The sequence below is a fragment of the Oryza glaberrima genome, chromosome 1 (genome assembly GCF_000147395.1).
Source record: "Oryza glaberrima chromosome 1, OglaRS2, whole genome shotgun sequence".
Taxonomy (NCBI): domain Eukaryota; kingdom Viridiplantae; phylum Streptophyta; class Magnoliopsida; order Poales; family Poaceae; genus Oryza; species Oryza glaberrima.
In genome coordinates, this window is record NC_068326.1 from 30,630,021 (window position 1) to 30,644,087 (window position 14,067).

The following is a 14,067-nucleotide window of genomic DNA, read 5'->3' on the forward strand; positions in this document are numbered from 1 at the left end:
TGATGAGTACTTAAGTACTACTAGTATGTCTTTATTGGTGAAGGTGGGAAATAGGAATACGAGAATGATAAGTATTTAATTAAAAAAAATGAATGGTATAATGACAAGTAAATTGAAACGGAGGGATTACTAAAATAGTTAAATAAAGGTACAACTTCATATTTATTAGCTCTATATTTTGGAATTACTAAATTTTATGGTAAAGTCTTTAGCAGTATTATGGGCAGTTTGATTCTACGCCATTCTCAACCTCATCAAATACGAGTTCACATCGCCAATTAAATTCTTTTGTCACTTATTTGGATTGTAGCCACAAATTTGACAATGCCACAATTTTTGGCTTTGTTATTTGGCACTAGGCTAGCCTAAAACATTTTGGTAGTAATCCAACTAACCATGCATCTCTTCAAAAATTTTGCCTGCCAAATCTTGCGACTGGCAAAAAAAAAAAAAGAGTCAACGTTAGCAATTAATGGTAAAGAACAAACAAGTATTAATTAGATAGATTAGGCCAGGTTTGTATTCATGAAGATAAGGATTGTCTAGAGTTTTTGTTTTGTTTTTCTTTTTGTGCCTCTTCATTAGTGGAAACCGTATTTGTGGGGTTTTCGATGATGATCAAGGAAAACTTATTTGTTGAGTTGTTGCTGATACAATCGATATTGTCTCTTTTGGGCGCAAGTCGTCAGTTTGTTTTTTGTGATGCCGGTCGCTGATTTGTCCAGTTGAAGGACCGAAGATTGTGGTCAATGTTCATTCTCATACCTTTGTGCATGTCAGAGTTGATCAGTGTTGTGGCTGCAAGCGTCTTTATTCTTTGTTGACAGGTTAAATGTCTTATTTCCCTATAACAATAAGATTGTAATGTAATCAACCTTGTTTGGGAAAAGAAAAACTATTTAAAGAGTACATCATATGTCCAACCTTTTTTTACATAGAATTCTCTGCATGATCTATGTTAACGATAAACGAGCAATATAATCTAAGTACATAGTAGTGCTTGTGTTGATAAGTTGATGCCCTTGTCAGAACTTAACTTCCGTTGGCTATACGGTAAGACCTCTGCTTTCAAATTTTGCGTGTCTCCCGACTTGGTCGCACGCAGTGCCCAATCACGATAGTCACACAAAGATCATTACATTGTGCGTACGTACGACACATGTCGTTGCACTGTGTTCAAATGTACGACAATTCGATAGTTACAGGAAGATATATATATGGACCACAAAAAAATAACTCTAGTTACATTATTTGAAGCCGTTTAACGTCAGACTGGAAACATTTATTGCTGCTGGCAAGCTCAGGAACGTCATGCATATATAACGCAACCGGAGGGGCAGCCACGGCATCGTCTCACAGAGAACCCGGAAGCAAACAAGCAGAAAAGCTGAGCTATCCATGTGGACGGCATGGTACAAAGCGGACAGGGCGCCGGCAGAGCGGGGTCCCGAACCGGCGCGCTGCTCGACCAGCATGTGCCATTGTGTGCGCGCCGGTGCGACCGGCTCTGCCTCGCGCACGAACGGACATTTACGAGCCGGAGCGGCGTCGCCAGCGGATTCCGGGTAAAAACTCTCCTTGCCGTGCTTACTGATCCGTCGTTATACGTTTGGTTCTTCTTTCACGTAGGAGCACGTAGCATCAGGGAGCCATCAGCACACGTGTTGACGTGTAGCTGGGGACGTGAAGGACGTACGTGGCCCCCTCCCTCGTGGGGATGGTGGGGTTGGGCTGGCTGGTGGATATATGTCTTGTCCACCGTCGTCAGCTAGCGCCGGAGAGGAGGGAAATTTACGCAGCACAGTCGCAACGCGTGCGTGCGTGCGTGCATGCCTGATGCCTCCCCCGGCCGGAGACAGGGAAGGCCCCATGCTTGCTATGCGCCATTGATGGCCGGCTACCAAAGGTGCAATAGATTAATCGGAGGCAGGAAGTCAAGCTATCATTTAATCCGTTGTCCGATATGTTTGATACTACCCAGCTTCGTTTCTGATTCCCGGCCCAGTACCGGCCAGAGGCATTAGTGACTAATCAAGTTGGACTGATAAATGACAGAAAACTTGGTTGATTCATCACTCCATCACAACTTTATAGCGATGGGGCGTGCATGGATGCCGGAAAACCATCGAGCTCTACCGGAGTGGTGCGGTACGTGCCGCACTGTGCGTCGATTAGAACGCGGCGACGCCATTTAAGCCTTTTTTTTTCTTTTTCAAGCGCTTTGGCCGGGCGAGCGGTGCTTGTCATCGACAGTGTGCGTGCGGCTTCGTACGCGCGAGCGATCGAGCAACACCGGCCGTGCGCGCAGCTAGCGCCTAGCGCACCACTCGTGGGAGCGGGACAGCGACGCGGCGCGGCCGGGGACATTCCCATCTACCGGCCGGTTTGGCGGCTTCTCCCCTCCCATCTGGTCGCCGTCCGGCTACAGCCGCGTTGCTGGTGCACTGTCCGCCTGTGGCCACTGTGAGCAATTCAACTCTTTCTTCATGCACGTACGCCCTCGGCTCTCTCCCTCTCGAGATGTCGAGAGCTCGGCAACTGCTGTCGCGAGCTGCATGTGCACGAGTGCACGACGGCGAACAGTACGCAGCCGTGCGCCCGTGCGTTAATATACGCGTCAATGTGCCATCGCAACCGATCATGACCAGCTCGGTACAACGGTACTCCTGTACTACTGCGTGTACTTGCACGACGTCACGGTCAGCTTAAGGCGTGTGTAATTCATTTCATCCTTGGTATCGCGTTCCGGCCCAGATGTCTCGGCCCAAATTGGCTGCTTCGGCATGGACGGGTCGTAACACTGGCTCGGTCCACATACATGGGCCCGATTATCGTGTTCCACCCACTTCTCTTGTTTTGAGATGAAAAAGATACATGAACCTGTAAGGCTGTAACATCGTAACGAGAGCTTAGCAATTGATACACCAGTAGCAGTAGGTTGGTTGCACTGGCCATGCGGAATGGACAATAATCGGCTAATCGCTCAAATAAAAAGCACAACTTACTGTACGAGATCAGTTAGAAGAATTTGTTATGGTAGCAATCATGAATGAAGTTTGGTCTGATAAAAAGTTTCCAGGGAGAGAGGGCATTGCAGAACAAGTTAGAAAGAATTATGTATGCTGCTTTTGATATCAGCCAAATGCTAATTAACTGGAAAGATCTGATGAAGGGACCAAAAGCTATCGAGCTCTGTCGTGATTCTCGGCCGGTAAAAGCATAAACGGATGAAAATAGCATCATTAGCATAATCAAATTATTTGAAAGACGCAAATATTAGGGAATGACCTAATATCAAATAATTAGAAGGGGTGAGCCTTCGAACCTAAGTTGTCTAGCCCACCACCTTGTGAAGCTAGCTGGAAAACCCTTGGGTGTTTCTCATAATCAAATTATTTGAAAACAACTAACAGGCAAACGACATTATCTGTCATTTAACAGTAGTTCAGAAAGCACGTAAAAAGAAAGGCTACTCCCAGCAGTGAAATTGAGCATGCTCCTCTGCTGGTAAATCAAGTTCCTTGAGGCTGTAAATATAATTTTCATGGTCGTTGATGGCCGGTTTGAGTGAAAACTGTTGTTCCCTTGATTTCAGTTCATACCACATTCCTCATGAGTGTGATCATGTAAAGGGAAGCATTACTCGAATGACTGACGAAATAGCAGAGAACAAATTATGAATCACAACTAGTAGTTCACTTGGCAATTTCACGTAAGTTATCCTGTCCAATTTCGAACAAATCTATAAAGACCATACAATACCACATTAACTTGCAATGTAAACAAGAGTAAACGATTGCGGATCAATGCTGTTTTGTATTGTTGCTATTTTTTCTTAAGATTACCATGGTCGCCGCTGAGCCATCCAAGGTAGCATTCCAAGCCGCCGCCACGCGTGACTTTTTGAAGAGGGAGGCGACGGTAGAGAGATCGATATGCCGTTCGATGGCGAGAGCAATTGCGCCGCCCCACCGGACGGTGCGCTCGGCCTCGGCCGCGAACCGGGACGGGAAGAGCGCGCCGGTGAGCGCCATCGGTTCGTCGGAGAGCACGACGTCGAACGCGCCGTCGAAGAACGGGAGATTGTGCGGGTCCGCGCGCCTTACCAGGGGAGGGAAGTCAACAAGATCAACGCCGGTGGCGTCCCCAACGCCGGCCACGTGGAGCGCGTCGACCGCCTGCCCCGCGCCCGCGGCCACGCAGAGGACGCGGGACGATCTGCGGAGGAGGCTCAGCCGGCGGAGTCGTGGGAACACGGATGTGGAGAGGGCTGCGCTGCGGCGCCGCCAGCGCGGCGAGGACCGGAGCTTGGCGAGGCGGAGGTTGGGGTCGACGACGCGGCGGGACGCAGCGTCGCACGAGGTGCGCGGGAAGGGCGCCAGCGATAGGGACGAATAGGCAGGGGAGCCGACGAAGCAGGAGGAGGACGAGTGGCGGAAGAGCTGCAGCAGCGCGGCGGTGGCGACGGCCGCCAGGGCGATCGACACGCGGTTCAGCAGCCGCCGGACGTGCCCGTCCATGGCCGGCGCGGCGGTAAGTTCGGCGATTGACCAACAGCCGTTGGGCCTGTGTGTTTTTAGATCTGGCAAAGAAAGTTTGTATTGGGCTGGGCCAAATTGCTTATCACTTCAGGCCTAGTTAAGCAGTGCGGCGAACACTTCGCAAACCCTCCCCCCTCTGACTCCAACCCCCGCAAACCCCAATCCGCCGCCGCGGCGATCGCCATGGCCGCCTCCGCCGCTGCTTCCCGCGCGCAACGCCTATCTCGCATCTTCTCCTCTTCTTCTCCATCCGTGCGACCACCCAAGCCCGGGCAGGTCAAGGAAGCACCAAAGCCCGCGCCGACCAAGAAAGCTCCTGCTCCCGGCGCCGAGGCGAACCCCAACTTGCGCCGGAATGCCATCGACGACATCATCAAGGGCCTCTTGCGGGAGCGCGACCCGGACAAGCTGGTGTCCGGGTTCATCGCCGCCTCGTCCACGCACCCGCGCTTCCGTGCCCGGCACCGCGTGTACGACGTGGCCGTGTCCCGCCTCGCGACCTTCGGCCGCCTGGACGGCGTCGAGGCCATCATCGACGCGCAGAAGCCCTTCCTGGAGACCTCCAAGGAGGGATTCGCCGCGCGCCTCATCCGCCTGTACGGCCACGCATCCATGGCTTCCCACGCCGCTGCGACGTTCCATGACCTCCCCCCGCAGCTTAAGTCTACCATGACCTTCAACTCTCTCCTCGCAGCCTACGTCGAGGCTGGAGAGTTCGAAGCGCTTGCCGCCGCGTTCAAGGAGATCCCAGTCTCCAACCCCTCGGTTGTACCTAGCGTGTACTCCTATAACATACTCCTTCAAGCGCTATGCAAGGTGCCCGACCTCTCGGCGGCACTTGATACTATGACACTCATGGAGAAGTCTGGAATTTCACCCGATCTGATCACTTTCAACACGCTATTGAATGGATTCTACAACCATGGAGACATGGATGGCGCTGAGAAAGTCTGGGAGATGATTACGGAGAGGAATATGGTGCCGGATGCAAAGAGCTATAATGCAAAGTTGAGGGGCCTTGTTGCGCAAGGGAGGATTGAGGATGCAGTTGCAGTGGTTGAAAAAATGGAGAAGGATGGACCAAAGCCTGATACAATATCCTACAATGAGTTGATTCGAGGGTATTGCAAAGATGGGAGGTTAGAGGAAGCCAAGAAGCTGTTTGAAGATATGGCAGAAAATGGTTATGTTGCGAATAGGGGGACATATCATACCCTCATACCATGTCTTGTCAAGGCTGGTGAGCTCGATTATGCTCTGAAGTGCTGTCATGAGATATATGGTAAGAACCTTAGAGTGGACTGTTTTGTGCTGCAAGAGGTAGTGACTGCATTGGTCACGGCATCGAGGGTGGAGGATGCCACCAAGATTGTTGAGCTTGGATGGAACAACTCCTACCCACGGAGGATCTTGAATATTCCACATGCTACAGAGAAAAACAAGGAAGAATCAATTTCAGAAGAGGAAGAGGAGCCTGAAAATGCTTGACAAGGATGTACCTCCATGTGTTCTCTGATCAGTCTTACCGGTGAGTGTCGAATTTGATTCCTACTTATTGTACTCCCCTGTTCTGTTGACTTCATACAACAAGACTGCAGGTTCTTATAATGCTTTATTAAGGCCCTTTCTAGAATGCATAAATTCGTCATGATTTTCATGAAACAGCTTAATTCCTGCAAAAATTGGGAAATTTCCTGTATTCCAGAATGGTTTAAATAATTGTTTCTTGCTTCTATGGAACATCATAAAACCTACCTATCTGTTATTCTGTTTTTACAAGATATTTCCAGCTAGTTTTTGTTCTTACATATGTTGTGTGGCCATTGCAGATTTGCCTCATCTGAGATGTATTTGTTTTTGAATAAATTTCACATTGGGCCACATGTTTTGACCAAAGTTTCATAATGTACCAGGGCTCTACCAATGTTTGCGCTCAACACCACTTATCTTTACATTACTTTGTGGTTTGGACTAGGGATAAGGATACCAAGAGAATATTTGAGAGCACTTCATGCAATTAACACAGTAATGTATATAAAAAGGCAAAAGATTGTATATTTTCTTCATTCTAATCAACTAGTTATACTTATATTTCATTTTTATTCATTCTTCCCTGTGTAGATTAATTAATTTGTGCCCTTTTTAGGCATGTTCGCGTCTCTGTTTTATGAGAACAGCTGAAAATTGGTTTTTGATTTGCTAAAAGAAACAATTTGATGGGATTATCTAAATATAATTATCTTAGTACTATGAAACACTAAAAAAAATGATGGTTTGGGTTAGCTTTTCTCTCACATATTCCCTTCATGTGCTCAACCTAGTCCAAACTGCCAAAAAGTGCTAAGTTATGTGGTGTTAAGTGAAAAGATTGGTCCATTGTGAAACTGTTGTCAAAATATATGGCCCAATGTGAAATTCACTCTTTGTTTTTTTTGTGTGTGTTTACAGTACTTCGTAACTATTATTTTCATATATCTGCCAAATAGATGATCCTTAGTGCTGATTGGGAATTTCCACCTTGAAATATGGATAATTGATTGCTTTGGAATGCATGAAGTTAATAGGTTGCCTATAAGATTTTAATAGGTCGATAGTTATACTAGTTTGTTAAGATTCACCTCTTTTGCAGAATAATTCAATTGACTGCCAATTATGTTGTTTTCATTTGCTGTACGCTTGTATTGATGCTTGTTTATCTACCCCTTCTTTAAACTGATCTTTTGTATTTGTCAGATAATTGGCCTGTCAAATAGTAAGGAGAAGCAAACAAATATATCGTATAAATTAGGATAGTAGGTGAATTACCAATTTCTCACACTTTAGACTCTTTGCTGTTTAATAAGGGGACTTTTTTTCTGAGAGAGGTAAGTTGCCCTGCTAGGGTAATCACTAATCACACTGAGCCTGTGTGAACAAATGGGATTATTTTTTTTCCTGATGAAATGTGCTGCAATATGATTCTGCTAGGTTTTGAAATGATCCTTAAATGTTTCCAGGAGTTCATGCAAATGAGGAAAAAATGTCTGATGGGCGCACTGGAGTATAAAAACAGCGGAAAAGCAAGACCATTAGATAGGCAAACGGACAATTTTGTTAGTGGTTATTATATTTCGTTTATGAGTTAAGGAGCAGATGTTTTGTTTGAGTGACAATTATTTTTTAATCAAATTTGGACTGGCTATTAAATGGTCAGATTTGTCTGCCTTCAAACAAGGATAGCAACAAATATGTTATTGAAGCTCAAATGTGTCCAATGAGATATCACTGTCCTTTTTCCAAAAAAGTAAAGAAATGCAGTGGTATATGATGTGATGATAAAATAGAATAAGTTGCATGAGAAATTTCTATTATAAAACTGTTTTTGGCAACTTCACCTCTAGAACTAAGTGTTAGTCAAACACCCTTTCAGAATTACTTGTTTGTTCTTACCAAACTTTGCATTTCCAGGATGCAATTGACTTTTTTGTGTGTTTTGCAGATGGTTATCATTTGGCTATAGTATACTAGTCTGCTGTTGCGGACATTGGAAGTATCTCATATTGTCACAAATGAGATGTCGGGTGTGTATTTGTCTCTATCGCTATATTCTGGAAAACTAGAAACATCTGACCTATGTTGTTATTCAAGCCTTCCACAGGTGAGCTCACCTATGTAATAAGCTTGTTTGTCCAATACTTCCTTCATTCCAAAATATAAGGCATAACCACTTTTTTTTCATTGTTTCATAATATATAAGGCGTGCAATTAACTAGCATATGTCCCTCCCCTTTAATTTGTTTTTTTAATCCTCTACTGTCAAGATCTCTAATCTCATTGGATGCATGCATAGTATTTATTGGAGTGGTTCAAATAAGAAGATGATAATATTTTTTTCTTGGTCTTTGCGTTAGTGGTGGTTGCGTCTTATATTTTAAAATGGAGTAATTATTTTCTAGGTATCATTTGTCATCTCACTGCCTGAGCACTCCAAAATTGTGATCTAGAAGAAATTCTAAAGTTGTGGCCATTTACCACAACGCATTGTGGGCAGTTAATTAATAATATATCAGTAAGCAAAAGATAGCCCAAGAACTGTTTAAAATAGTAAAACAAAAACTCCCTCTTCTTGTCCTTATCTTTATAGGATCACAAATATTTCCATTTTGGGGGGCTAATTTCAAATTGTCAATACAAAATGTCCATGTTTAAGTTCAAGAGTGTCCTGGAATTTTATGTGGGTTTCTGAAATCATTTCTATTTTTTAAAAATCTGAATGGTAGTTGTTCTGATAAAACGTGTTTGAAATACTCTGTTCGAAATATCTGTGTTTTCTTGGATTTTGTTGTTTTCTGCTACTTATTCTTTCAGTTTTTAATGGAAAGTGTGCTATGGCAAATACCAATAATTTGTCTTCTAGCCAAGCAAAAGGTTTGGAGTGCCCTAATTATGTTTGGAAAGAAGGATGTCTGGATTGGTGCAGATGTTTTACAATTGAATAGTTCTAGATCTTGTGCAGATGTCTGGATTTGGTTGGTGCAGATGCTTTGTTTGGCATGGGCCAAAATGTAACGATTCCTGTCGATGGGCTAGGATTTGAGCTTAATTCTCGGCCTCTAGTGAACTGCCGGGGACCGCGCCAAACAAGAAGGTCAGTCCAGGTCTCCAGGACATGTTTGGTTCAGTTTCAAATGTCGCCGCACCATTGTTGCCAAAACAAAAATGATGACATGGAATCTCAACAGTCATGTGCAAAATTGTTTTACTTCCTCCGTTCCAAAATATAAAGGATTTTGGATGGAGATGTGTCCCGGATTTTGGATTTGGACAGGAAGTTTGTCCATATTCTAGTACTAGGATGTGTTCCGTCCATCCAAATTCTCTTATATTTTGTGACGGAGGGAGTAATTGAAGTGTTTAAGAAAATGTGCTAAATTCTATGACTTTTTAACCTGTAAACTGCAAGGGATCTTATGTGGTTTGAGTTTCATTCAACAAAGATATGTAGAGGGAAAAAAAATATGTTTTTGACAATTTGGCTCTGAACATTGTAGGTAGGGGGTGGCAACTGGGTGGGCTGGATTGGATAAGAATGCCCCCCATCCTCACTCCCTGCATTCTTGCCCTATCTCCCACCTGCAAAGCAAGTCAGGAGAGAAACACCATTAGTCCTCTCTCCCGTAGGGACCCGGTGGGTGAGCGGAGTCACTAACATTCGTTGCAGGACGAGGATGTGGTGATGAGGTGACAATGACTAGTGACTGGTGACTAAGTTAATGACTACTGAGAGAGATGACAACGGTTAGGGATGGGGATGAGAGTCATCGTGGCGTTTGAGGGCTGTGATGACGGCTGAGGATGTGATGAGATGGCGTCGTGGTGATGGCTATGGGCAACATCGATGTGACGAAGGCTAGGGTTGGTGAGGAGCTGACGATGGTTTGCGGCGACGTGATGGGGATGGGGATAGGCAGGTGACATTGCGGTGTCGGCTGAGGGTGGGGATGGCATTGGCTAGGGGCGATGACTATGTGATGAAGATTGCTCACGGCGGCTGGGTGGAAGGTTGAGAGAATTAGGGTTGGGGGATTAGATTGAGTTTATGGCTTTGTTTAAAGTAGTTTCTGACAACCGTAGCTTCTCTTAAAAACAAAAGGTTTCTCCTAAAAACAAAAGCTCCTCCCAAACAGTTTTGTTTTTCATCTAGATTCTGAGAAGTTGTAGTTACACAAGCTAGAAAATGAACTAAACGGTAGACCCAGCTTCTTCATATTCTCATAAGCTTGTTAGACCTAGCTTCTTCATATTCTCATAAGCTTATTACTCTGTATCAACCAACTATTTTTTAGAATTTTAAACTCTCCTAAACAACGCATATATATGGGGAATAAGTTCACTTTGACTATTTTAACTAGTGGTCGAATCTGATCCGTATCCCTGAACCATACCGGATATCTCGACCCCCCCCCCCCCTAACACACACACACACCTTTAAAACGAGTGCAATTTGACTCCCTCGGCGATTTTGGAGAGCGGTTTCGCTGACGTGGTGACTACGTGGTGTTGCATGGCATTAGAATTTAAAAAATATAGAGATAATCCAAAAAGGTGCCATAGACAAACGTTCAAATCCAAGAAATGCCATTGACAAGTGTGAATTCCAAGAAATACCATCATAAAATCGATTTTGTCTCAAAAATGTCATCACCGTTAGGATTCCGTCTATCCCGTGTCATTAAGTGCTATAGGTGAACAATGTATTTAATGGCGTGGAATTGACGGAATACTAACGGTGATGATATTTTTGGGACAAAGTCGTTTGTAAGATAGCATTTCTTAGAACTTACACTTGTCGATGGCATTTCTTGGATTTGGACGCTTGTCAATGGTATTTGTTGGTTTATTTCAAAAATATATATGGATCCATTTGTCAATCACACGAAAAATGGTGGGACCCACTGACATGTGGGGCTCACAACCATCCTCTTCTTACCTTCTTCCTCCTCCCCCCTCTCTCCCTTCTTTCTCTCTCTCCCTTCCTCTCCCCCTTTGCCGAGCTCCAGGTGGCGGCGGCGGTGGGCAAGGTTGGAGCGGCGATGACGGCGAGCAAGGGCCAAGACGAGAGTGACGGCAGCGGGCGGGTGAGGGCTAGAAGGGAGAAGGGAGAGGCGGCGTCGCTGAGATCTCACTCGCCCACCGCCGCCGAGCTCGTGAGCGTCCACCATCCATGGCGGCGCCGGCCTCTCCACACCACGCTGCCGCCGGAAGGGATGGGACCCACGTGCGCGAGAGCGTGACCCACGTAGCTGGCCACCGACGGGCACCCTGGGTCAGCACACGGCAGCGCGAGTGCGGGAGAGGCACCGGCGGCGGCGGCGTCAACACGCTCGGCGGCGGCGGCGGGAACTACGCGGCGGCCTCACGGGCGGAGCTGCACCCGGCCATCTTCTGCCCAAGGCATAGCAGCTCGGCGGCCAGCTTCTCCCTTGCCGAAGCACCGCTGCCGTCCGAGGCTATCGCCGAGATCTCGCCCGCTCACCGCCACTACTCCGGCCGTCGTCCGCCCACCACCACCGCCGCTCTCGTCTCCGACCTCCTCGACCGTGGCCACTGCCTGGGACGCGCCGCCGCTGCTCCGGCCCTCGCCCACGGCTGCCGCTGCTCTTTGCCGCCTGCTGTCAGCTTCGTGGGAAAAAGAGAGAGAACGGAGGGAGGAAGAAGAAAGGAAGGAGTGGATGGTTGTGGGGTCCCACCATATTTTTTTTGTGAAAGACAAATGAATCCCATATATATATATATATATATATATATATATATATATATATATATATATATATATATATATATATATATATATATTAAAATTCTAATGTAATATAAATGCCATGTCAACGCCACGTTAGCGTAAGATCGGGTCAACACCGCCACTTAGGCACCATGTTATCGAAACCGCTCTTCAAAACCGTCGGGGGAGTCAAATTGCATCGGTTTCAATAGTTGGGGGGTCGAGATATCCGGTATTGTGGTTTAGGGATATGGATCAAATTCAGTCACTAGTTAAGGGAGTCAAGGTGAACTTATTCCTATATATGGTCTATCAAGGAATAAGTTCACTTTGTGACTCTCAAAAGTGATCGAAATCTAATCCGTGACCCTGAACCGCAAAACCAGATATCTCGGCCCCTCCTAACTTTTAAAACCGGTGCAATTTGACTCCCTCGGCGGTTTTGAAGAGCGGTTTTGCTAATGTGGCTCCTATGTGGCGGTATTGACCGGGTCTTTCTTACATGTGGCGATGACGTTGCGCTTATGTGTATTAGAATTTAAAAAATTTATGGGCCCACATGTCATTTAAAAAAAATGTGGGGCCCACCGATACGTGGGGTCCACTGGCATGTGGGGCCCACATGTCATCCTCTCTCTGTCTTTCTTCTTTCTCCCCCTCTTTCTTCCTTCTCTTTTTCTTTCTCTCTCTCCCCTTCGGTCGGCGCCGACGAGAGAGTAGCAGCTGCGGCGCCATCGCCCACATGGAGCGGGGAGTAGCAGCGGGCGATGCCTCCTCCCCAGCGGCGGCGGTCGGCGCCTCCTCCAACCCCATCAGTGGCGTCGGCTTCGGCGGTGGGGGTGGCCAGGTCGGGGTCCAAGACGGGCGTCTTCTTCAGCGGCGGGGATGGCCGGGTCAGGGTATAAGACTGGCGTCGGCTTCTTCTTCAGCGGGCGATGGCGCCGAGCTCTCGCGCCTCCTCACCCTGGCCGAGGCCGACCTCCACGCCGGCCGTCTCCGCGCTGCGCACAAGCACGCCCGCCGAGCTCTAGTGCTCCCTTGCCGAGCTACATCCCGCCGCCGCCTCTCTCCCTCGCCGAGCTCCCACTCTCTCTCCCTCGCCGAGCTCCATCCTACTGCCGCCTCTCTCTCCCTCGCCGAGCTCCATCCCGTCGCCGCCTCTCTCTCCCTCGCCGAGCTCCCTCTCCGTTGCCGGCGGCTCACAGGAGGGGAGCAGCCAACTGGAGGAGGAGCCGTCCCACTTCACCGCCGCCCTCCCAGCCGTCGCCGCCGTCAACACTCCAGACCCCGGCCGCCGCCATCGGGACCTGCTCGCCGAAGGGGGAGAGATAAGGGAGAGAGAGAGGAACGATGAAGAAGGGTTAGATTGACATGTGGGCCCCATAAATTTTTCTTTTGTGTGGATGACGAATGGGTCCCACGTGTATGTTTTCAATGCTAATGCCACCTATACGCCACGTCAGCAGGAGACCAGGTCAACACTGCCACATGGACGTCACGTCAGCAAAACCGCTCTCCAAAACCGCCGAGGAAGTCAAATTGCACTGGTTTTAAGAGTTGGGGGTTGACATATCTGGTTTTGTGGTTCAGGGCCATGGATTAGATTTCGATCGCTTTTGAGGGTCACAAAGTGAACTTGTTCCGCCGGTCAATTACACCACCGAATGGGCCAGCTGGGCCTTCAAGTTCTAATGGGCCGGTTTTAGATTGGTTTCTTATACCTGGGGCCCCGCCGGATGATCCATGTCTATCATCCCTCCCCCAGCAGAAATTGTCACTTCAAAATGTAGGATGCAATTAGTATATTCCAAGCGATGCAGCGACAGCTCAGTCTACTAGCCTGATTGAGGGTATTGTGCTCAGGCTTTGCTCTCTGTGCACCCCACAGGCCACAACGCAGTGACGCACCAACACATCTTTAGCTAGCAACTCAATGTTTCTCATTGTAATCAGTAATCACGGTAACGTGCTTGTTGATCGGTCAAATCCAGTACCCATCCAGTTAGGCAGGGCGGGCACGCGAGTAAACAAATACTTCCTCCGTCTCAAAATAAATGCAGCCATGAGTTTCCGCGCCCAACTTTAATTGTCTGTCTTATTTGAAATTTTTTTATAATTAGCATTTTTCTTGATATAAGATGATAAAATATGAATAGTACTTTACTAGTGACTTATGTTTTTATTTTTTTTAAAAAAAATTTTAAATTAGACGAATGGTCAAAATTAGACACGAAAAACCATGTCTGCACTTATTTTGGGACGCAG

At 47.0% G+C, this 14,067-nt stretch overlaps 2 protein-coding genes across 7 annotated transcripts; one reads left to right on the plus strand and one right to left on the minus strand.

Moving 5' to 3' along the window:
• Nucleotides 1–3,449: 3,449 nt before the first annotated feature.
• LOC127783366 (uncharacterized) lies at nucleotides 3,450–4,601 on the minus strand. The gene has a single exon (XM_052310630.1). The coding sequence runs from the start codon at nucleotides 4,518–4,520 to the stop codon at nucleotides 3,804–3,806; it is 717 nt and encodes a 238-aa protein (XP_052166590.1). The 5' UTR covers nucleotides 4,521–4,601; the 3' UTR covers nucleotides 3,450–3,803.
• Nucleotides 4,602–4,669: 68 nt separating this feature from the next.
• On the plus strand, nucleotides 4,670–10,417 carry LOC127783339 (pentatricopeptide repeat-containing protein At1g55890, mitochondrial-like). 6 transcript variants are annotated; one of them, XR_008019294.1, is made up of 4 exons: nucleotides 4,670–6,069; nucleotides 8,020–8,178; nucleotides 9,026–9,168; nucleotides 9,572–10,417. XR_008019294.1 is itself a non-coding variant. In XM_052310596.1 (2 exons), exon 1 carries the CDS (start codon nucleotides 4,725–4,727, stop codon nucleotides 6,027–6,029), a length of 1,305 nt encoding a protein of 434 aa, XP_052166556.1. In that variant the 5' UTR covers nucleotides 4,670–4,724; the 3' UTR covers nucleotides 6,030–6,069; nucleotides 8,020–9,014. The 6 variants fall into 6 exon arrangements, 3 of the variants coding, with proteins under 3 accessions (XP_052166556.1, XP_052166572.1, XP_052166579.1); XR_008019290.1 differs by lacking the exon at nucleotides 9,572–10,417 and having other exon boundaries at nucleotides 9,026–9,507; XR_008019291.1 differs by lacking the exon at nucleotides 9,572–10,417 and having other exon boundaries at nucleotides 9,037–9,507.
• The last annotated feature ends 3,650 nt before the right edge of the window (nucleotides 10,418–14,067 follow it).